Source organism: Lissotriton vulgaris, chromosome 6 (assembly GCF_964263255.1).
Source record: "Lissotriton vulgaris chromosome 6, aLisVul1.2, whole genome shotgun sequence".
NCBI lineage: Eukaryota > Metazoa > Chordata > Amphibia > Caudata > Salamandridae > Lissotriton > Lissotriton vulgaris.
Window position 1 is genome coordinate 1,925,047,979 of NC_141694.1, and position 22,548 is coordinate 1,925,070,526.

The window sequence follows — 22,548 nt, forward strand, 5'->3', positions numbered from 1 at the left end:
AGAGAACAACTAGAGCGCTAACAGTCTTGCTTATGATTAAGTATGGCACACCTGAAGACATCTTTATGGAATCAAAGATCTAGAATGTAAAACATTTCCTTTAGAAATGAACAAAATGAGGGGTTTGGTTTGTCAAACAAATTGTAGTTAGTGGTTTGAAAGCTATAGTAAGGACATATTTTTTATGAGTTCTCCATTTTCTTCCCCATCCATGTCAGTAAAATATTCTGACATGCAGATTGAAACATGCACTTTCCATAGAAGCAGCAGTCTGTAAATAAACTCCTTGCTAAGTTTGAATAAACTACAGAGTTCTAATGAACAATTAGTTGTATTCAAGACAAAAGTCAGGCACCTCTCAATGCCATTTTTCTGGAATAGGAGCTGTTGAATTTAAAGCCATTCTTGAGGAGCGGGCTGAAGTAAACGAGGATTGAGATTTGAACACAGCCATGAAACCAGCTGGTTACAAATCTGAAAGGAGATATGGGTTTTGAGTAATTTGAGGCATAATGTATTGTTAAAGAAGCAAAAAACGTTTAAGGAGGGAGACATCTGCACAAGTACAGCATCCTCTTTCTGCATCTGAGTACTCACCCTCCCCATTTTCTCGGTTACTTCTGAATTTTAAAAAGGTTAACAATTTGATGTGATGTTATGTTATGTTATTTATACTTATAGAGTGCGCTGCTACCCTAGGTTGTCCTGACGCTAAGTACTGGTAACCTGGGGAGCATCGAGCTGTTTAGAGAGAAAAAAACATGTTTTTAAACCCTTGAGGAAAGAAATAAGATCTGGGGCATTTCTGAGATGGAACGGGAGTTCATTCCATGCTTTAGAAGCACAGTGGAAAAAGCTTCTGCCTCCCCAGTTAGTTTTCTTAAAGGTAAAGGTTTGAACTTATTTGGAGCCGGAGGAACGCAGGGTTCTACTTGGGACGTACCACGCAAGTTTGGATTTAAGGAACTCCGGGCTAATCCCCCTGACCGCCTTAAATACGACACAAAGTGCCTTAAAGCGTGATCTTAGTGGGACTGGGAGCCAGTGCAGTTTCATAAGTTCTCCTTTGACCGAGGGGAACCTGGGTGTTCCCGTCAGCATTCTCGCTGCCACGTTCTCGACCAATTGCAACCTGTTCATATGTTGTTTTAGAACATTAAGATAGAGACTGTTGCAATAGTCCAGACACGACATAATGAGTGGAGTGACCACCTTCCTTAGGTTGCTTGCCGACAGGAAAAACCTAATTTCTTTGATTATTCTAAGGACCATGAAACATGCTGCGGTCACCTGATTCGCTTGGTCTCCCATGGTGAGTTTGTTATCCACCATAACGCCAACATTCTTGGCTTTCCTAGAAGGTATTGGACAGGATCCCAGATCCTCCGGCCACCTGTCCGGTGTCCAGACCCATGGAATATTGTCAAATTTTAGCACCTCAGTTTTCGCTGAGTTGAGTTTTAAACAGTTGGACGACATCCTGGTGGAAATAGAGCTCATACAGTTGTGGAACCGATCCCCAGCCTCCCTTTCCTCTCCCTCTGTCAGTGACAACACAATTTGTGTGTCGTCTGCATATGTGATGAGCTGGAAACCAAACGACCTGATGATACTGGCCAGAGGTGCCACATAGATATTAAAGAGCGTAGGGCTCAAAGCCGAGCCCTGTGGCACCCCACAGGGAAGTGAGAAGGGTTCAGAGGTGTTACCGTCTAGGTCTACAGTCTGAGACCTGTCCGACAGAAACAAAGGTAGCAGTTTCCATGCTGAGCCCTTCACACCAATATCAGAGAGCCAGTTCAACTTCCCCTATCCACGTCCTCTCTGATTTCCTCGGTTGATTTTATTAAAGCCAGCTCCGTGCTATGAAAAGCTCTGAACCCATATTGCGATGGGTTCAGAGAGTTGCTGGCAGAGATAAAATTGCTGAGTTGGCTGTTCATTTCTTTTTCCAATAGTTTAGCTGGTAATGGGAGCCTGGATATCGGACGATAATTATTCGGGTCCTTGGGGTCCAAAGATTGCTTCTTCAGTAGAGGAAGAACGGAAGCTTTTTTCCAACTTATTGGAATAATTCCGGATTGAAAAACTGCATTAAGCAGAGGGGTAAGTGCTGTTCCGATGATATCCAGAATTTTCTTATTAATCCCAGCTGGACAGGGATCACTAGGGACACCAGATTTTATTGTGTACAGCAATTTGACCAAGTCTGATTTCTCGATCAGGGTGAAATGGTCCAGTAGATCTGCCGGGTCACCTGATTTTCCTGATTCCATTAGGTTGAGATCAGTCTGATTTCCATTGACCAATGAGTGAGGAGAATATCGTTTCTATGTTCGTTTGGAAAAAGCCCGCAGTTTTATTGCAGAATTCCAAATCACCCTGTTTCTTGGGAATATTAGGATTAGATCATTTGGAAATAGTTTTAAACAGTTCTTTAGAGTTTGATTCGCCGTGGTTATTTGTAATGAAAAATACTCTTTTTTATCTTCCAGAAGTGCTTGTTTGTAAGTGGAAATACAAGTTTTATAATTTTCCTTATCAGGTTCGGCATAGTATTTTCGCTATTTCCTCTCGGCGTATTTACAGACCAATTTCCTTGCCCTGAGATCCTCCGAATACCAGGGAGCAGTCGGAGAGGCGCGTTTAGGAATCCATTTTTTGTAGGGAACAAGCCGATCACAGGCATCCGAAAGCCACTTAATATAAGTGGTCGTAGCCTCCTCCACATCCAATGGATGCTGGTACATTGAATTTTCAAGGACATTTCCCAGCCTCTCCACATCCAGATTGCCCCAAGATCTAGTTACCATCTCTTTCCGACCTGAGGAATAAGCCAGAGAGCTCTTTAGCTCAAACTTGATCGCACAGTGATCAGACCACGAGATCGGGAGGACAGAGACCTCATCTAGATCTTTATTATTGGAATATATACCATCTAAGGTATGACCCTTTTCATGTGTTGGAAGCCTCAACAGTTGTTCGAGACTTCCTGCACCCATGATTTGATCCAGCCTGGATGTGTCAGCGTCTTTGGTGTATTCAAGATAAAAATTGAAATCCCCAGCACTGAGAAGGACTCTAAACACAATCCTTCTTCCAGCAGCGGGCCCAGGGAGTCCAGAAAGCTACTTTTGGAGCCCGGGGTCGATATATTAACGTCCCTTTGAAGGGTCTATGAGAAACAGAGTAGATATTAAAGACTAGAGCCTCACACGCCAAATTGGAGGCCGAGACAAAATTCGGTGAGAGTGATTCATGATAGATAATAGCAAGCCCCCCCCCCTTCTTATTTGGCCAATCCAGTGTATAGCAGTAGAAACCAGGCGGTGTTGCTTTCACCAGATCAGGGCCAGAGCTGCTATCAGTCCAAGTCTCAGTAATAAAAGCCGGTTTAACATTGTTGTCTCCCAGTAAAAGCGCACATTCCAAACTATGCTTCACAAGTGATCTGGCATTAAACATAATATATTTCAGCGTGCCTCTATTTTCATGTACCATTGAGTTTTTCTGGGGGGGTCTTGAGGTTGTTAATAGGCCAATTGAGAATGGTTGGGATGGGTGTCTGACAGCAAATACACCGAGAACCCATTCTATTGTCACTTTAGTTATCTAGAGACAACCTGGGACACTGCTGTAGCCTGCCTCCAGGATTAAGTTTGTGTAAATCACTGCTGGTGTAGTGCAAGCCATCTGTCAAAAAACATCCAGGGGGATGGGCCCTGCGCCTGGCAGGAGCGCAGACTGGCTGGCCTTTGGCGCCCCGGCGGCGCGCACGCGGCATCGTGCGTGCTAAGTAGTCTGCCTTTGAAAACAACTAGACCGCTAGCCGGTGGTCCAGAAAACCGGAAGTGAGTATCCTCCAGCAGAGGTCAGGATCGGGTCTCAAGTGCAAAATGGCAATGCGGCGATTAAAACATTGAACTGTACCCCCCAGGAATTCAATTCCCATTAAAAACAGTGATAAAAAGTGAATGCCTCCAAATGTAATAAACAGTCTTTGCAAGCGATTCTGTCTCACCTGGCGAGCGTTAAATGCAGCTTCGCCCAAGGAAACCAGCACTTTGTGTGCAGTTTGGTTGGGCACCCGCAGAGGGAGGCCCACGGACTATTGGGCACATGCTCAGTGGCCGTCCCAGCTGCACATGGCCAGTGATTGTGTGCAGCAAGGGTTGGCGGTCTATTGAAGGTTGGGGGCAGGGACAGGCTCTGTGGCCACCCCCAGTGCATATGGACATGTTATGTACAGTCCGGGCTCGGAGCCGGCATAGGCTTGGGCACAGGGCCTGACCATGAGGCCAAAGAAAGTGGTGGTTTCCTCTTATGAAACTAATGTGAAGAGCTCCCGAATGGGTCCTGCCAGTACACCAATGTCCCCTCCGTTCCCCACTGCTTCCCCTGGACACGTGCAGGATGACGCGGCTGTAAGCATGGACACTGAAAGGACGGGTCAGAGTAAATTGGGACTTTCCTCCCAAGTGGCCTTTTTTTTCCAACACTCTAGGACATATCTGCATGAAAAGCTTATGTTTATCCCTGGGATCTACTTTCTAGGTGGTGCAAGGAGGAATCTTGGACCCAATGTTTTTGGATCCAGGGGATCTCCAGTTTTTACGGGAGGATGTGACATAGATCTGCTGTTTCTGCTTTAAGAGTCCAATGGGCATCGATAAGAACAGTCCGAGCACCTTGGGGTGTTCCTGAGATGGATTGCTTAGGATGAAGATTACTGAAGGTTTTCTCTTTAATGAGGCCAATATTTATAGTCAAACGCCCCTTCCTGGCATCTTCTATTAGTCCTGAACGCACCGCAATCCCATCGCTCTAAGCCTTTGGAAGAGTCTGATTTCAAATGTCCATCCTCAAAGGTATTCTTCTTAGTGCCCGCTGCATCTGCCCACAGGATGGGAGGATACGTTCTTTGTCTATTAAACCTTCATATTTAAGAATATTTTCAGATAGTTTGAATTTTAAATTGAGGCCAGGTCTCTGTTCTAAGATAATGTCTTAATTACACCAGTATTACACCTGACAGCCTTAGGGCGCTTTCCCCCTAACTTTTTGTGCGCCTAATTCCATTTTCTGTCCTTATTTTTGCACCTTTAGGAACTCTGCGCACTTTAGCATTGTTTGCCAGTGCTAAAGTGCTTGTGCTCTCTCACATAAACATGGTAGCATTGGATTAAGCCCAATTGGCATATTTAATTTACTTATAATTCCCTTGTAAAGTGCATTACATGTGCCCAGGGCCTGTAAATTGAATGCTACTGGTGGGCCTGCAGCACTGCTTGTGCCACTCACTTAAGTAGCCCTTTAACCCTGTCTCAGGCTGCCATTGCAGAGCCTGTTTGTGAAGTTTAAACTTGCATGAAAGCCATCGTTTAGTTTACATTTTTGTACAAGCAAACAATCGTGAAAGTAAGGTGTGGTTATACATTTGAAATGGAGCCTTTGCGGTCAATGACATTTTGCAGTTCACCGCATCAAGAATCTAATGGACAGCGTCCTCCCCCTTCCCATGCCAGCGCTTCCCCATATTCAGCACCCTGGAAAGTTTCTCCAGCTACCGCCCCTGCTTTGGAATATCTGTGGAAGGGACCACCAGACACAGAGGTCAGGGGAGGGAGTGAGCGAGGAGCAATGGCTGAAGCTCACTCTCCTGGGATTTGGGGTTCCAAGGGATGACGCATCTCTGATTTCTAAAGGAATTAATGCCGTCGCCCAGGGCTCTGCTCAGAGGCCCGTGGCTGGTGCTATTAAACATCAGGGCAACTCTGACCTCTTTAATCCACTCCCAGACACTCCCTCTCCCTTCATCTCACTCTTGCAGGGACTCCCGTTCTCCCTTTGTGATGGGGTTTCCATCTTTCTTTTACTAATTCTTTCCCCTTTGTGTGTTTTTCCTCTCTGACCCCACCGGCAGCCACCAGTTCAAATTAAGCCAGGCTCTGTCCTCATGTGATTGCAATAGGTAGATCTGACCAGTTGGGTGGTGGACGGTGGTAAGTTCGTTCTTGATAGCGGTCGAGTCTACTGCAGACAGGTGGTCGGGCTCCGGGAGTGGATGGTGCTGTGATGAGCCGGGAGCTGACCAGCAATCATCTGATAATGTACTGGTGAGACTCCAAGCACAAGGGACAAGACACACCACCGCCACAGATGAGATAAGGAAGGGCCATTGGGAACTGAGGGGAAGAGATGGAAAACATCAAAGGGCGAGCCATGGCGCACACTGATGTACATCACTTGGATCTGGAGCTTGGGGAGGGTGGGCAGCCAGACTGTCACCATTACAGATATCGCACATTTTAAATCTGTCTCTGAAATAGTCAGGCGCCCTTGTAAACACCTGTACAGCATCCAGAGACAAGATGCAATGGTAGGTTTAATTCTTTTCCCCATCAGTGGGACTAAATAATCTATTTTTGGCATCAAAAAGCGAGGCGTGGGTCACTTTACGAATGACTGCAGTTTTGTGCCCAGACATGTGTTAGATAAAGCTGTCTGTAGTCAAAAGCTTTCGGTCTTTGTTTAGGGAGTTGGGGATTATTAACTTGTGTAAGGGTAGAAAAATAATAGACTGAGCAGGATGGTGGACTGTCCCAGCTGCGTAGAGGTGGTGGACTGTCCCAGATGCTAAGAGATGGTTACAGTCCCAGCTGCTTAGATATGGTAGACTGTCCCAGCTGCTTAGAGGTGGTGGACTGTCCCAGCTGCTTAGAGGTGGTGGACTGTCCCAGCTGCTAGGAGATGGTTACAGTCCAAACTGCTAGGATATGGTGTAGTGTCCCAGCTGCTTTGAGATGGTGGACTGTCCCAGCTGCTAGGAGATGGTTACAGTCCAAACTGCTAGGAGATGGTGTAGTGTCCCAGCTGCTTTGAGGTGGTGGACTGTCCCACCTGCTAGGACATGGTTTAGTGCCCCAGCTGCTAGGAGATGGTATAGTGTCCCAGCTGCTTTGAGATGGTGGACTGTCCCAGCTGCTAGGAGATGGTATAGTGTCCCAGCTGCTTAGAGATGGTGGGCTGTTCTAGCTGCTTAGAGATGGTGTAGTGTCCCAGCTGCTTAGAGATGGTGGACTGTCCCAGCTGCTTGGAGATGGTATAGGGTTCCAGCTGCTTTAAGATGGTGGACTGTCCCAGCTGCTTGGAGATGGTGTACAGTTCAATCTGCTAGGAGATAGTATAGTGTCCCAGCTGCTTGGAGGTGGTGGACTGTCCCAGCTGCTAGGAGATGGTATAGTGTCCCAGCTGCTTAGAGATGGTGGGCTGTTCTAGCTGCTTAGAGATGGGGTAGTGTCCCAGCTGCTTAGAGATGGTGGACTGTCCCAGCTGCTTGGAGATGGTATAGGGTTCCAGCTGCTTTAAGATGGTGGACTGTCCCAGCTGCTTGGAGATGGTGTACAGTTCAATCTGCTAGGAGATAGTATAGTGTCCCAGCTGCTTGGAGGTGGTGGACTGTCCCAGCTGCTAGGAGATGGTATAGTGTCCCAGCTGCTAGGAGATGGTATAGTGTCCCAGCTAGTAGGAGATGGTATAGGGTTCCAGCTGCTAGGACATGGTTTAGTGCCCCAGCTGCTAGGAGATGGTGTAGGGTTCCAGCTGCTTTGAGATGGTGGACTGTCCCAGCTGCTAGGAGATGGTATAGTGTCCCAGCTAGTAGGAGATGGTATAGGGTTCCAGCTGCTAGGACATGGTTTAGTGCCCCAGCTGCTAGGAGATGGTGTAGGGTTCCAGCTGCTTTGAGATGGTGGACTGTCCCAGCTGCTTGGAGATGGTATAGGGTTCCAGCTGCTTTGAGATGGTGTACAGTTCAATCTGCTAGGAGATAGTATAGTGTCCCAGCTGCTAGGAGATGGTATAGTGTCCCAGCTAGTAGGAGATGGTATAGGGTTCCAGCTGCTAGGACATGGTTTAGTGCCCCAGCTGCTAGGAGATGGTGTAGGGTTCCAGCTGCTTTGAGATGGTGGACTGTCCCAGCTGCTTGGAGATGGTATAGTGTCCCAGCTGCTTAGAGATGGTGTACAGTTCAATCTGCTAGGAGATAGTATAGTGTCCCAGCTGCTTTGAGATGGTGGACTGTCCCAGCTGCTTGGAGATGGTGTACAGTTCAATCTGCTAGGAGATAGTATAGTGTCCCAGCTGCTTGGAGGTGGTGGACTGTCCCAGCTGCTAGGAGATGGTATAGTGTCCCAGCTGCTAGGAGATGGCATAGGGTTCCAGCTGCTTTGAGATGGTGGACTGTCCCAGCTGCTAGGATATGGTATAGTGTCCCTGCTGGTAGGAGATGGTATAGGGTTCCAACTGCTTAGATATGATGTAATATGCCAGCTGCGTATAGAGGATTCATCCAACTGTAGAATAGAAATGTCTGGTCCCAGTGCTGTCACTCAGGCCTTAGATGTAAGGTGTCCCTTTCGGCACATAAACAATCAATAGATAATGATGATTTGCTACCATGTGTGCTGATCACTGCCGCACACGTAGAAGTAACAGATCACCATTGGGGGTTGTTTACGTGCAGAAAGGGACACCTTCCTTCATTGTGGTGCAAGGGGGCCTGCATTAGAGCTAGGCAGCTAAATTTAGTGCCAGCGCTAGCGAAAGCACAGGGGCGCGCCGCATTCTTGTGAATAGGGCACACCCCTGCGTTTTTGAAAATTCCAGTGTGCGGCGCTGCCATATTTGTCGCAGGTCAGTGCTCCGATATGTTCTTGTGAATATGCTCCCAGTTTTTAGGTCTGATTACAAGCAGCTTCAGCTTTCTGGAAGACCTCATGTCAGCACAGCTCACAACTCTTAGGCCCTTTGTATCGTCCTCTGTGATCTTCCTTCTGCCACTGAGGCGCTGAGTTTGCAATCATGTTTGTTTGATGGATTGTCTCTTGAACTTTAAGATCAGTCCATGGTATTTTTTATTTGTTCATTTATTTTTATTGATTTTCACTTGGTGCCTAGGACTAAAAGACGTGCCTCTCTATCAGTTAAGGAGTTGGTATTCATATTTATTTTTGCTCAGCATATTTTTCTCCTCTTAGATTCAGAGAGTTGGACATGGCTCTCCTCCTTGTGCCCAGAGATTCTCCTTTCTGCTGTTCATGTCCAGTGGCTCCTGTCTCTCCCAATGTAGCTCCTGCGTTGAGCATTGTGCATGGCTCTCCGCTTCAGCGGATCACAGCCTGCAGCTTCTTCTGCACACCACACATGCACAGCTCACATGCACAGCTTACACCACAGCTCAGGGGCACAGCTCACATGCACAGCTTACACCACAGCTCAAGGGCACAGCTCACATGCACAGCTCACATGCACAGCTTACACCACAGCTCATGGGCACAGCACACGTGCACAGCTCATATGCACAGCTCACACGCACAGCTCACAAGCACAGCTTACACCACAGCTCATGGGCACAGCACACGTGCACAGCTCATATGCACAGCTCACACGCACAGCTTACACCACAGCTCAGGGGCACAGCTCACATGCACAGCTCACATGCACAGCTCATATGCACAGCTCACACCACAGCTCAGGGGCACAGCTCACATGCACAGCTCACATGCACAGCTCACATGCACAGGTCACATGCACAGCTCATGGGCACAGCTCACATGCACAGCTCATATGCACAGCTCACACCACAGCTCAGGGGCACAGCTCACATGCACAGCTCACATGCACAGCTTACACCACAGCTCAGGGGCACAGCTCACATGCACAGCTCACATGCACAGCTCACATGCACAGGTCACATGCACAGCTCATGGGCACAGCTTACACCACAGCTCAGGGGCACAGCTCACATGCACAGCTCACATGCACAGGTCACATGCACAGCTCATGGGCACAGCTCACATGCACAGCTCATATGCACAGCTCACACGCACGGCTCACATGCACAGCTCATATGCACAGCTCACACCACAGCTCAGGGGCACAGCTCACATGCACAGCTCACATGCACAGCTTACACCACAGCTCAGGGGCACAGCTCACATGCACAGCTCACATGCACAGCTCACATGCACAGGTCACATGCACAGCTCATGGGCACAGCTCACATGCACAGCTCATATGCACAGCTCACATGCACAGCTCATATGCACAGCTCACACCACAGCTCAGGGGCACAGCTCACATGCACAGCTCACATGCACAGCTCACATGCACAGGTCACATGCACAGCTCATGGGCACAGCTCACATGCACAGCTCATATGCACAGCTCACACCACAGCTCAGGGGCACAGCTCACATGCACAGCTCACATGCACAGCTTACACCACAGCTCAGGGGCACAGCTCACATGCACAGCTCACATGCACAGCTCACATGCACAGGTCACATGCACAGCTCATGGGCACAGCTCACATGCACAGCTCATATGCACAGCTCACACCACAGCTCAGGGGCACAGCTCACATGCACAGCTTACACCACAGCTCAGGGGCACAGCTCACATGCACAGCTCACATGCACAGCTCACATGCACAGGTCACATGCACAGCTCATGGGCACAGCTCACATGCACAGCTCATATGCACAGCTCACACCACAGCTCAGGGGCACAGCTCACATGCACAGCTCACATGCACAGCTTACACCACAGCTCAGGGGCACAGCTCACATGCACAGCTCACATGCACAGCTCACATGCACAGCTCATATGCACAGCTCACACCACAGCTCAGGGGCACAGCTCACATGCACAGCTCACATGCACAGCTCACATGCACAGGTCACATGCACAGCTCATGGGCACAGCTCACATGCACAGCTCATATGCACAGCTCACACCACAGCTCAGGGGCACAGCTCACATGCACAGCTCACATGCACAGCTTACACCACAGCTCAGGGGCACAGCTCACATGCACAGCTCACATGCACAGCTCACATGCACAGGTCACATGCACAGCTCATGGGCACAGCTCACATGCACAGCTCATATGCACAGCTCACACCACAGCTCAGGGGCACAGCTCACATGCACAGCTCACACCACAGCTCAGGGGCACAGCTCACATGCACAGCTCACATGCACAGCTCACATGCACAGGTCACATGCACAGCTCACATGCACAGCTCATATGCACAGCTCACTCCACAGCTCAGGGGCACAGCTCACATGCACAGCTCACATGCACAGCTTACACCACAGCTCAGGGGCACAGCTCACATGCACAGCTCACATGCACAGCTTACACCACAGCTCAGGGGCACAGCTCACATGCACAGCTTACACCACAGCTCAGGGGCACAGCTCACATGCACAGCTCACATGCACAGGTCACATGCACAGCTCATGGGCACAGCTCACATGCACAGCTCATATGCACAGCTCACACGCACAGCTCACAAGCATAGCTCATATGCACAGCTCATATCCACAGCTTACACGCACAGCTCATGGGCATTGCTCACACGCACAACTCACACGCACAGCTCATATACACAGCTCATATGCACAGCTCACACGCACAGCTCACAAGCATAGCTCATATGCACAGCTCACATCCACAGCTCACACGCACAGCTCATATGCACAGCTCACACGCACGGCTCACATGCACAGCTCATATGCACAGCTCACACCACAGCTCAGGGGCACAGATCACATGCACAGCTCACATGCACAGCTTACACCACAGCTCAGGGGCACAGCTCACATGCACAGCTCACATGCACAGCTCATATGCACAGCTCACACCACAGCTCAGGGGCACAGCTCACATGCACAGCTCACATGCACAGCTCACATGCACAGGTCACATGCACAGCTCATGGGCACAGCTCACATGCACAGCTCATATGCACAGCTCACACCACAGCTCAGGGGCACAGCTCACATGCACAGCTCACATGCACAGCTTACACCACAGCTCAGGGGCACAGCTCACATGCACAGCTCACATGCACAGCTCACATGCACAGGTCACATGCACAGCTCATGGGCACAGCTCACATGCACAGCTCATATGCACAGCTCACACCACAGCTCAGGGGCACAGCTCACATGCACAGCTCACATGCACAGCTTACACCACAGCTCAGGGGCACAGCTCACATGCACAGCTCACATGCACAGCTCACATGTACAGCTCATATGCACAGCTCACACCACAGCTCACACGCACAGCTCATATGCATAGCTCACACGCACAGCTCACATGCACAGCTCACACGCATAGCTCACATGCACAGCTCACACGCATAGCTCACATGCACCTCACACATGCACAGCTCACACGCACAGCTCACATGCACTTCTCAGATTATTTATTATGCCAGATGATTTCTATGAATGCTCCAGCAGTATACCATGAACCGGCTGATGCATCCACCTCTTTGTCCATCTAAAAGATCTATATTAACTTCTCCAAACCATTCATGGTAGAAATATGCACCTTTGTGCATGTTTGTCCCTATTTTTTGCTATATTTGTTGCTGTTTTCAGACTCAGTGCACTGGGACGCTGCTGTCAAGTGCCGAGTATATGCATTCACACTCCTAAAACATGCCAAAGTGGCATATACCTGATTGCCATGTTTACCTTACCTAAAGTTCCTAGTATATGATACAGCAGTGTACCCAGGGACTATAAGTTAAATGTCAGTAGTGGACTGCAGCATCTATTGTGCGGCCACTAAAGTGTCAATGTAAAGCATGCCTCCAGGCCTCCCCTGCTGTCTGTGTACATAGTTTTAAAACGGTGAATCTGGCCCCTCAAAATGAAAATCTTGCCAGTCCTAACCCTTCCCTTTCAATACCTCTAAGTCACCGCTAGGTGGGCCCTACATGCACATATGGCAGGGTGCCTAATATTTAAACGTTGGACATGTATATTTTATGTTTCATATCTCCTAGCTTTGAAAAACCTCCAAAGTCATTTTTCACTGTGGCAAGGTTGGCTCTCCCATAGAAAAGAACTGGTTTACAGCATAACCCTCTATCATGCATAACTTCACCTGGAGGTTTATAGTAAAATTGTTCAAGGACTCACTTTATTAGTAACTTAAAATGCAACCTAATGGTCAAGTCATCTTTTATATTATTCTTTTGAAAATGACACTTTTAGAACTTCCCATGAGGCACAGGGTCAGACTGATTTGCATATGGCCATGTCTGAACTGGGGTGGCGGAGTGAGCTAAAGGACGGTGATGGATCAAACACAGATCAGTTGACTGGGGGTGAGTGCTTGCAATGTTCCACACTCCTTCCATCATCCCCTTTGGTTTTGTTTTTAGAACATTCCCCTTTTTCTGCCGGTTTTGCCTGAACTTTGCTGCCTCCTTCATTCAGTGTGATGTGGCTCCCAGGCTGAGAAAAAAGGAGAGGGCTTGACCTTCCCCTGATTGGGATGACCATCTTGGCGGTGCCCAATAATCTAATTAACTTCAAAGGTTGTCTACCCCGTCACAGCCAGATGGACTGCCCCCTCCATTGTCCCACTAGTCAGCCAGGCACCAATCCCAGTGGGAGAGGAGCAGGTCAGCTTCAGACCCACTTGGGTTATATGGTCTTGGACCGTTTTTAATCTCGATCTTGAAACTGGTCCTTGTCCTTGTTTTGGGAAGCTTGGAAACAGTATGCCTCATCTGCTAGAACATTATGGCGGTTCAACTCTGACCATTCATGCAATCAACAATACAGTTTCCTGAGTTAATCCACTCACCCCTTCATTGCTTAATATGTATAACAAACCTTTCCTTCCACTGCGATTCATCAATGCCTAACGTTTCAGTCCTATGTGGACAACAACTTAGGGTGGCCATTTTCACTGACTCATTTCATTTCAAGGAGATGCTCAAAGTATTTCTCCAAGGCCTGCATTTCCCCTTTTCTCTGTTCTCACCTACCAGCGACAAATATTCTGTTCCAGTTTGTAGATTGCGTCAAAGGCCTGGGCTGGGATGTGGACACAAAGCACATATTGATGAGGTCATCAAGGAGCGCTGCTTTCAAATAAGATAGCGGCGAAGGGTCGACCAATCTAAACTATTGTGTCAAATGTATGATATCAGTGTGAGCATCAATGACTGGATGGAGTGTTCGGCATTATAGCGCTAAACCTCTTGTAATTACATTTCTCCCAGCCTTACTTCTCCCAGCCGTGCCACTCCTAGCTTCACCTTACCTCTGCCAATGTCATCGTTCCTAACCTCAACTCTCTTAACCTCACCTCACTTCTTTTACTCTCAAGTATCCCACTTACACTTTTCCCGTCCTCACTTATTTCTGTTCACCTCACCTAGGGGGTCATTAGTATGGCGGGTGGATCACCACCACCCGTATGGCGGTGGCGATCTACCCGCTATTTACCACCGCCCGCCTACCATTTCCCCTGCCATATTACGAATATGGTTTTCCGGCAGTCAGATATGTGACCGGGGGGAAAAGGGCTACAATATGGTGGCAGTGTCTGCAAGAAACCGCCATCCATATTAGGATGCCCATTGGTGCAGGGCTTTCCATGGCGGAGACTCCGCCATGGAAAGTCAGGTGGAGTTTACTTTTGGGGGTCCATTGTGGGCCTCCAGGGGTTGTGGGGTGCACTTGGGGGGTACCCATGGTACCCCCCTCCACTTGCATAACAAGATGGCAGGCACTGCACGGTGCCTGCCACGTTGTGCATGCACATAAACAACATGCATATTGTGCATTGCGGCCGGTGCTGCTGACAGCACCGCCCGCCACAATGCTTTATATGGAGGATGCGACTGCCAGGGTGGCGGTCGCATCCTAATTTGCACAACGGGTCCGCCGCACCCATGGCAGGCGTTCCCGTTTACCATAACGGTGGCAGGCGAACTTTGTCCGCTCACCATTGTAATGACCCCCCCTAGTCTCACTTATATTTCCACCTCATGTTTCTCAGCCTCACCTTCCCCCAAACACTTCTTTCTAACTCATTTACTCTCAAACGCAAATTTCCCAATCTCCTCTTTTCCAGCTCACTTCTTGTAGTCTCACTTCTGTCAGCCTCTCTTCTCATAAATTCACTCCTGCCATGCTTTGGTCCGTCAACCACACCCCTCCCACCTTGGTTCCCTCAGCCTTACTTCCTCCAACATCATTTCCATAGGACTCGCATCCTCTTACCCAACCTCAGTTGAAGCCTCATCGCATCTCTACAAACCTCATGTATCCTAGTCTCACTTCCTTGAACCTCAGTCCCCACTTCCTCACCCCTTCTGACCTCACCCCTTCTAACCTCACCCCTTCTGACTTCACCCCATTTTGTCCAGCCTCACTCCTCTTGGTATCACTTATTCTATTCCATCCTCCACACATTTCTCACGGACTTACCTTAGTTCTCCTTGCCCTGTGTCACTTCTCCCAGTCTTAATTGTCCTACCTTTGCCAATTAGGGTTTGTGAGGAAACAGCATTTAGTCAACAAACATCTCACTTGTGTGTGACTCACTAAGGGAATTGTAAGCGGTTTCCTCTAAGAGATCACAACAAGGTAAGAGGTTTTACTAAGTCTCTGAGAAAGAACATTGGGCACAGAGGAATCTTTGCACAGGATTGAGGCACATGGTGCATGGACTGACGGAAGCTTGGCAAGGATGAGAATAAGGGGACGTACTAGTAGTCGAAGTTCTACTTTCATTTTGAGGGGTCACTACCAGGTTAACAAAGGTAGTGACATTAAAAAATCATAGTTTCCCCTTCTTCAGTGACTGGCAATCTTTCATGCCTGCACCAGCTCTGTAAGTATTTGTCCGTAAATGGTATATCTACAGTGAGAATCTAGCCAAAGGCAGCCGACATGTATCCCTCCTTGGTTCCATCGGGCTCATTTCCTTTTACACACACTCCGCTCTCTCTCTACTAAAGACCCCCCTCTGCCTCTCCGGGGTCAAGGGTGGCTACTGGTGTCCTTGGGCTTGTTACAGCCATCAGCATTGAAGAGGGGAGTGAGGTATGTTCTAACTACTTCCATTGCTCTTCCATTGCTATCCCATTGTTACTTTTGTTGGTATTTTCATTGGTGCTTTGCCTCTTCTTATCATTGCATTTATTGTTTCTCTCTCCTTTCACCTAGCGGCGCAGACTGCGCTAAGAGAGGTACTGTTTACAAAGTGCAATGGGCCGCCAGAAAAATCATTGACTCTGGATCGGTGTCCCTCTATCTCCCTTACTCCCTCTCTGTGGTTCTGCATTGGCACTGTACCCTTCAGGGCCGTCCCAGGGTTCAGGGGAAGAGAGGGACTGGCACGCCACCTATACCTTGACAGCACCTCTTTTAAATACACATTTTTAAGTCTCACCTCATCGATATGAGCTGTGTTCTGCTTTTTCTGCCCCCCATCATGATGCTCGCTGTGGAAACTGCCATAATATAATGAAGGGTGCGAGCATCACTCACCCGATGAAAGGTCATAAAATTGCTCTGAACCTCAATGCCACATGTGACACAACCAACATTATATACTTACTAAAATGCCCATGCGGACAAGGTTACGTGGGCTACACTGAACGGAAACTTAAGACCCGTTTGAACGAACACAAAAGTAACATAAGAACAGGACAATTGAAATCCACAGTAGCTGTACATTTCATGGAGAAAAAACATAACATAAGCCAATTGAGGGCTTGCGTGTTGGAAATTGTACCAAAAAAAGAAGGACCCTTGAACAAGAAGATCCTCTTACAGAGGGAAAATTATTGGATTTACCACTTGTGTAGTCTTAAGCCCAATGGGCTTAACGAAAGAATGGAATTTACATGTTATCTGTAAAGTGTAATTATCATTGTAAAGCTAACAGTATATGCTGAGTATTATTCATGTTATAGCAGTTCTCTACATCATGCATACAACAGTATAACATTTGAAAATGCTGATAGCGTAGGACCCGTGAGATTGAGAAGCGAATGTTTTGTATCTGAGGAGAAAGCCTCGGAGTAGATAAAGTTATTTTTGAGTAGCTCTTGAAAAAAACACCGGAATTTCCTTAAGGTGCGCATGCGCTAGAATCGTGTTTGAACGAACAGCGTAGCAGCTACACGGAGCGGAGTAGCTTCGCGTAACTGGGACTAATCCTGTTACAATTAAGATGAGAGACGAACTCGGGGAACATCCCCTAACGGCTGGTAGAACGTTCACGGTAATGAGTGAATGCCCAAGGGGGCAGCGGCAAGCGCGCAATGTTACACGGATTAACGGTTAGAACGGGGAGTGAAAATCCTCGCTGAGTGTCATACACGAAGAAATGTTTTTTAACTAAAGGAGTTTAGATAGAGCTATTAAAGTTCACAATATGATACTTAAGTTGTATATGATGAATTAATATGATTTTGTGTGAGTTTATGAGATAGAGATGAAGAGTTTGATTACAGAAAATGTTTATGTGTTTAATTTTCAGGCGTTCCCTGATGAAGGTGCAGATTGCACCGAAATGCATTGGAATAATTTATGTCGACGCCTAATATGAATTAAATGGAAATCAATGTGAATGAATTGGTGAAAACAAGAATTAAAGATTACTAATGATATAAACTACTGGATGAATGATATTGTTTATCAAGGCTGAAACCCAGCATCCGATGCTTGTGCCTAGGGTGACACACCTGTGATGGAACAGGTGTGCGACCAGTAAAGTATCTTAATACACCTTGGAGGGAGGTGATACCCTAGAGCACAGTTTAAACAGATATAACCATTTAGTAGCGGTGCACAACCCATTTATTTGAAGTTATTGCTCTCCTCATCTCTCCCAGCCTCCTATCTCTCCTGGCCTCATCTAACCTCTCCCACCCTCTTATCTCTCCTGATCTAATATCATCTCTCCCAACCTCTTGTCTCGTCCGTCCTTCCTTCTCCTCGCCGCACATCATTTCTCTCAACTTCTTATCTGATGGCCTCACTTTCATCTCTTCCAACCTCTTATCTTTCCCTGGTTCACTTCAACTTCCCACCCTCTTATTCTTTCCAGCCTCCCTTCTCCTCGCTTTACTTCATCTCTCGCAGTCTTACTTTTCCATTCATCATTTCATCTCTCCCAGATTCAATTTTCCTGGCCTCAACTTATCTCTCCCAGCCTCTTGTCTCTCCTGGCCTCTCCTCTCATCACCTCATCTCACACAACGTCACTTCTCCTGCTCTCACTCCTTCTATACTCATTTCATTTCTCTGAAGCTCACCTCACTACTTCAGGCTACGCTTTTCTTCTTCCTATTTCACTTCTCTTGGCCTCTTCACACTCAACCTCATCCGTCCAAGTCTAGTCTCATCTCCCTCGTCCCATCCTCACTTCATCTTTCGTGGCCTCACTTCCCTTTCCCATCCACACCTTTCCTCTCCCATTCCCAGCCCTTCTCTCCCAGCCACGCTTCTACCAGCCTCATTTCAGCTGAAATCCCTTCTCTCAGCCTCAGTCCTCCCAGCCTCAACTGTGATCCTCAGCAGGTCATCACTACTGAATCAACATGTTGGGAATCATTAGACCCATGTGGGAAATGTATTGAATATGTTAGATTAGCATGAGTTGATAAACAGTTATACAGAATGTTTCATAAACACAGAAAAACAGCTTTGAAAGACAGTCACATTTTAAATGTATGACAGGTTACCTTTGACCTTCAAAAATGTGTGGCCACAGAATGATCAGTAACCCCCCAAAAGAGCGAGCTCCAGACTAAACCAGGGGGAAATTGAAATTACTTTGACAAAATGTATGCAATTTCCACATTTTGCTTTGAGTGAAATAAAAAAAGAAATCCTCAACATTTAGCCTTAGGCGAGTTTGCTTAATTTGTACCCATGGGAGACTGTTAGAGCAGAAACTAGATCACAGAGGAAAATTCAAGCCAGGTACCTCAAACCCAATTTTATGCATAAGGATACATCATTTTGTGAATATTCTCTAAAGTTTGTAAACTTTCAAAAAAATATACATGTTGCACACTCCAGTCCCAGACACGGACCCAGTGGCAAATGTACACTGCGGGGTACACTTCAGGAGGTGCTGCAAAACTTCTTTGTGGCCTGAAAGGATCGGGTTCTTTGAACAATCATTCAGAAGCCTGCATCTGCCCCCCCATTACCTCCCCTCTATAAGCCCACTCCAAGAGATCCCCACAAGTTATTCCCCCAGAACTCGAAGTAGGTGGAATTTATCACTTGATAAGTTGCAATCCCTGTGGTATTAGAATTTATTCGGTGTAATCATTTTGGACAGTCCCTCTAGGGCACACGTAATCAGGAACTTGATGTCAGTCCTCTAAGAGGTGGTACTATTAAAGAGAATGTGGTACCCGCAACAGCCGACTAGATTAAAACCTGGTCAAGGTCTTCGAAGAGATAGAACACTTTGGATTGGGAGAGAGTTGCAGCATTCTTGTACAGCAAGGCATAACCTCAGTCCTCCAAGAGGCAGAAGATTTCAGGTAGGGAGGTCATAGAATTTGTCTACAGCAAGACCTAAGATAACTCATCGAAGCAGCACTACTTTTAGGGCAATATCAAAAAACACTCAAAGAGGGAGTCTGTCCTTCCTGCTTGTATGACTTCTTAGGTCGTTGCTGCCAGTGCAGAGCAGAAAACATTCTCTCCCGCTCTACGGGAGCTCCAGATGAAGGGATTTGCAGATCACAGAATCTTTGCATGAGCCAGATGGATGGAGATGAGATTTCAAGAGCCGACCCACCAGGGATCATAGCTGGAATTAGTTCTTGGTATAACACTTCAGTCTGTTCTTGAAATAGTGTAGCTGCATTTTGAAAGTCACTTGCTCCCTGGTGTTAGTGCGGAAACCTCCATATCGCTTCATGTTTTCAACGTGAGAAGGCTCTAACGGATCATTCTTTTTCTGATGGCCGACAGTGACATCCTTGCAGGATCCAACGAGTAAGGATCCCATTCCATCGATAAAGAACTCTGGAAAACAAAATAGAGGCGGTCAGATAGGAGCCATAGCATCGTTGGAGGTCAGAGTGAAGGAGGCCAGAAGAACAAGAGCTCTGGCACTGGTCAGACTGGGCTGGTCACCAAAACTAGTTATTGACTCTAACTCCAGTTTTGAACCCAAGATGCAGGCAACATGGCACTTACACAGAATCTTACATAAAATAAGCTATATTCACGTTCATCTGGCTTTTTTGTCTTTGTTTACTTTTATTATCACCCAGAGATCCTTGAGGCAGCTCTAAGATACCTTTCAAAGTGCTTTCTTCTTATATTGTTAGCTTAAGTATGCACTGATAAGGAGAAAATTACTGACTTTGAGTGATTTTACTAATTTTGGTCCTGGCTGGGATATTAAAATACTGATCATGCGGGTAAAAAAGGCCTGGTGGCAGCCCGAGATGTGGTAATTATACTCTATTTGGGTCGCGGCCACACAACAGACTGCTGTGGGGTGCTATTCTCAAAAGGAAATGTCTTTTCTTCCCCAGCTCCCGAGGCTGAGTGTTTGGTTTCTCTTAAATGAAGATCAGCGCACACGTCGCAGTGACCCGATTTCAGAGAGACCGAAACTGAAATGAGCAATTAGGCTCATTTAAGTTTCACTTTCTACGTGCTCAGGGGGCTATCTCAGCTCCCGGAGCACGTAGAAAGTCAGGAGAAGTATCACTGGAAAGGGGAGAATCTCCCTAGTGGATCCCTGTTTGGAGATCGTCCCAGGAGGGCAGTCCCCAAGCAGGTATCCACCCACTGGACACCAGAGTGGGGGGAGCGGCCTCTTGGGCAAGGGCCTTTCATTCCACCAAAATAATTAGGTTAAAATCAGTCTTTTGGCCCCCCTTGGGGAGCAGATGGGGGCTTTAGAAAGCCCATTAGATCCCAGGGATTTTTTTAAATTGTATTTAGGGGTGGGGGCTGCCTGAAATGGGCTTGCAGTCACAATATTCCACAGTCTCCCAGCCCCGCAGGAGGCAGATGGGGGAAATAGCCCCCGCTCTGCCCACTAAATGCCAGGGATTATTTTTCTTCTTGTATTTAGGTGTGGGGGCTGCCTGAGATGGGCATGCCAATGCCCCCAACCCTCTGCAAAATTCTACAGTCTTTCAGAAAGCACACTAGGCACCAGGGATGTTTTTCTAAATGTATATAGGGGTTTGGGCTGCCCAAACTGGGCATGCCAATCCCCCCACACCCTCAGAAAAAACATTCCACAGTCTTTCTGCCCCACCAAAGCAGTCATGAGCACTCAACATTTTCTCTATGTATGCTGCATGCAGGCTACATAGAGAAAATAGCCTCCCTACAGGTGCCAGGCTGGGTGCTGCCCGCGACTCCACACCAATCACAACGCTGCCGACGTCTTGGGATAGTGCTTTGGATTCTACACAGTGCAGTGGTTTTATGTTCCCTGCATTCAAATTGCTGTTGTGATATTGTTTTAGATGTTACAAAAGTGCGGTGCGTGAGGTGTTCTCATCCTCCCCTCCTGTCAGCATTAGGCTGGCACTTGACATCAGATGCTCTATTTGTTTTGTGCACTGAATGTGTAGCTTTAATGTTCTCTTGGTGTGGCACGTTAAATTCCTGGCTGGCGCATGGATTGGGTGTTCTCTTGATGCTTTGCGTGGTATGCTCCGTGGTGCTGTGTTCTATTGTTGCAGTAAAGTCCTGATGGTGTACTTTGGTCTACTAATGCTTGGATAAAATATTGGAGCACTGATTGAATGTGGCATTTGTGCAATGTGTTCAGTGTTTTGTTTGTGCTGCAGGTTCCGTTGGTAAAGTGCTGAACAGTCCTTTTGTTGCTATGCTTGGTAGGTGCTTTGATTCAGTGCAACTAAATGTTCTTTTGTAGTGGTGCATTCAGTGTTCTGTTCGTACAGTCATTCTAAGAGTTATCTCCTCAGGCGTTATTACATATTATGTGGTGCAGTGCTTGAAAGGTTCTGGTAGTGCTGTGCTTGGTATGTTCTCTTTTTTGGGGAGCTTAGGTGTCCTTCTGATGTTCCCTCGTGCACTGCATTATAGGCTACTCTCTCGCTGGTTGGTAACGCAAGGGCAGGGCTAGGTACATGGCTCGAAACATCTCTGGGATGTAGCACTGCTGCTCTAAACTAAGATTCAGATTTAACACAGGCTTTCCACTTGTTTTGGGATGATGGCTTTAATCTGTGTGTTATACATTTTTATAATAACAATTTCACATGTATTTCATTTTCTAACTCCAAATTTGCCATGCTTTTTTTTTGACCGCTCTATGGGGGAGTTGCAATCAGAGAGGTGTGGGCTGAACATGATTTTGGCTGGGGATTTCAATGCTAAACTAGGCAGTGAAGCCTTCGTTTATGGTGAAAGGCCGCCCTGAGCGGATGTGTGGGGGTGTACACTGCAGGGACAAGATCAGAAAGGTTATTACCTGTCTATTAATAGCCCCACGTTTGGTTTGTGTAATGCAATAGAGATCACAGGGGTGATCTTATTAGGACCCACGGGGTGCAGGATGTGGAGGGGCCGGCCCGGGGATTGGACGGGGTCATCACACCTCAGAGTGGTTGACACCATCCTGCTTTCTCAAATTTGCTTGAAAATACACAATTTGCCCACCCTTTTTTCAAAAGTTCTAGGGGAAGAACC

The 22,548-nt window shown here is 47.4% G+C and overlaps 1 protein-coding gene across 1 annotated transcript in view; it reads right to left on the reverse strand.

The window, feature by feature from the left end:
- Positions 1–19,145: 19,145 nt before the first annotated feature.
- Positions 19,146–22,548, reverse strand: part of LOC147709941 (N-acetylneuraminylgalactosylglucosyl-glucoside beta-1,4-N- acetylgalactosaminyltransferase 2-like) — a 704,718-nt gene continuing 701,315 nt past the window's right edge. Inside the window, exon 11 of the mRNA XM_086925570.1 lies at positions 19,146–19,887. Coding sequence (XP_086781696.1) covers positions 19,676–19,887 — 212 coding nt within the window. The 3' untranslated portion in view covers positions 19,146–19,675. The remainder of the gene's footprint in view (positions 19,888–22,548) is intronic.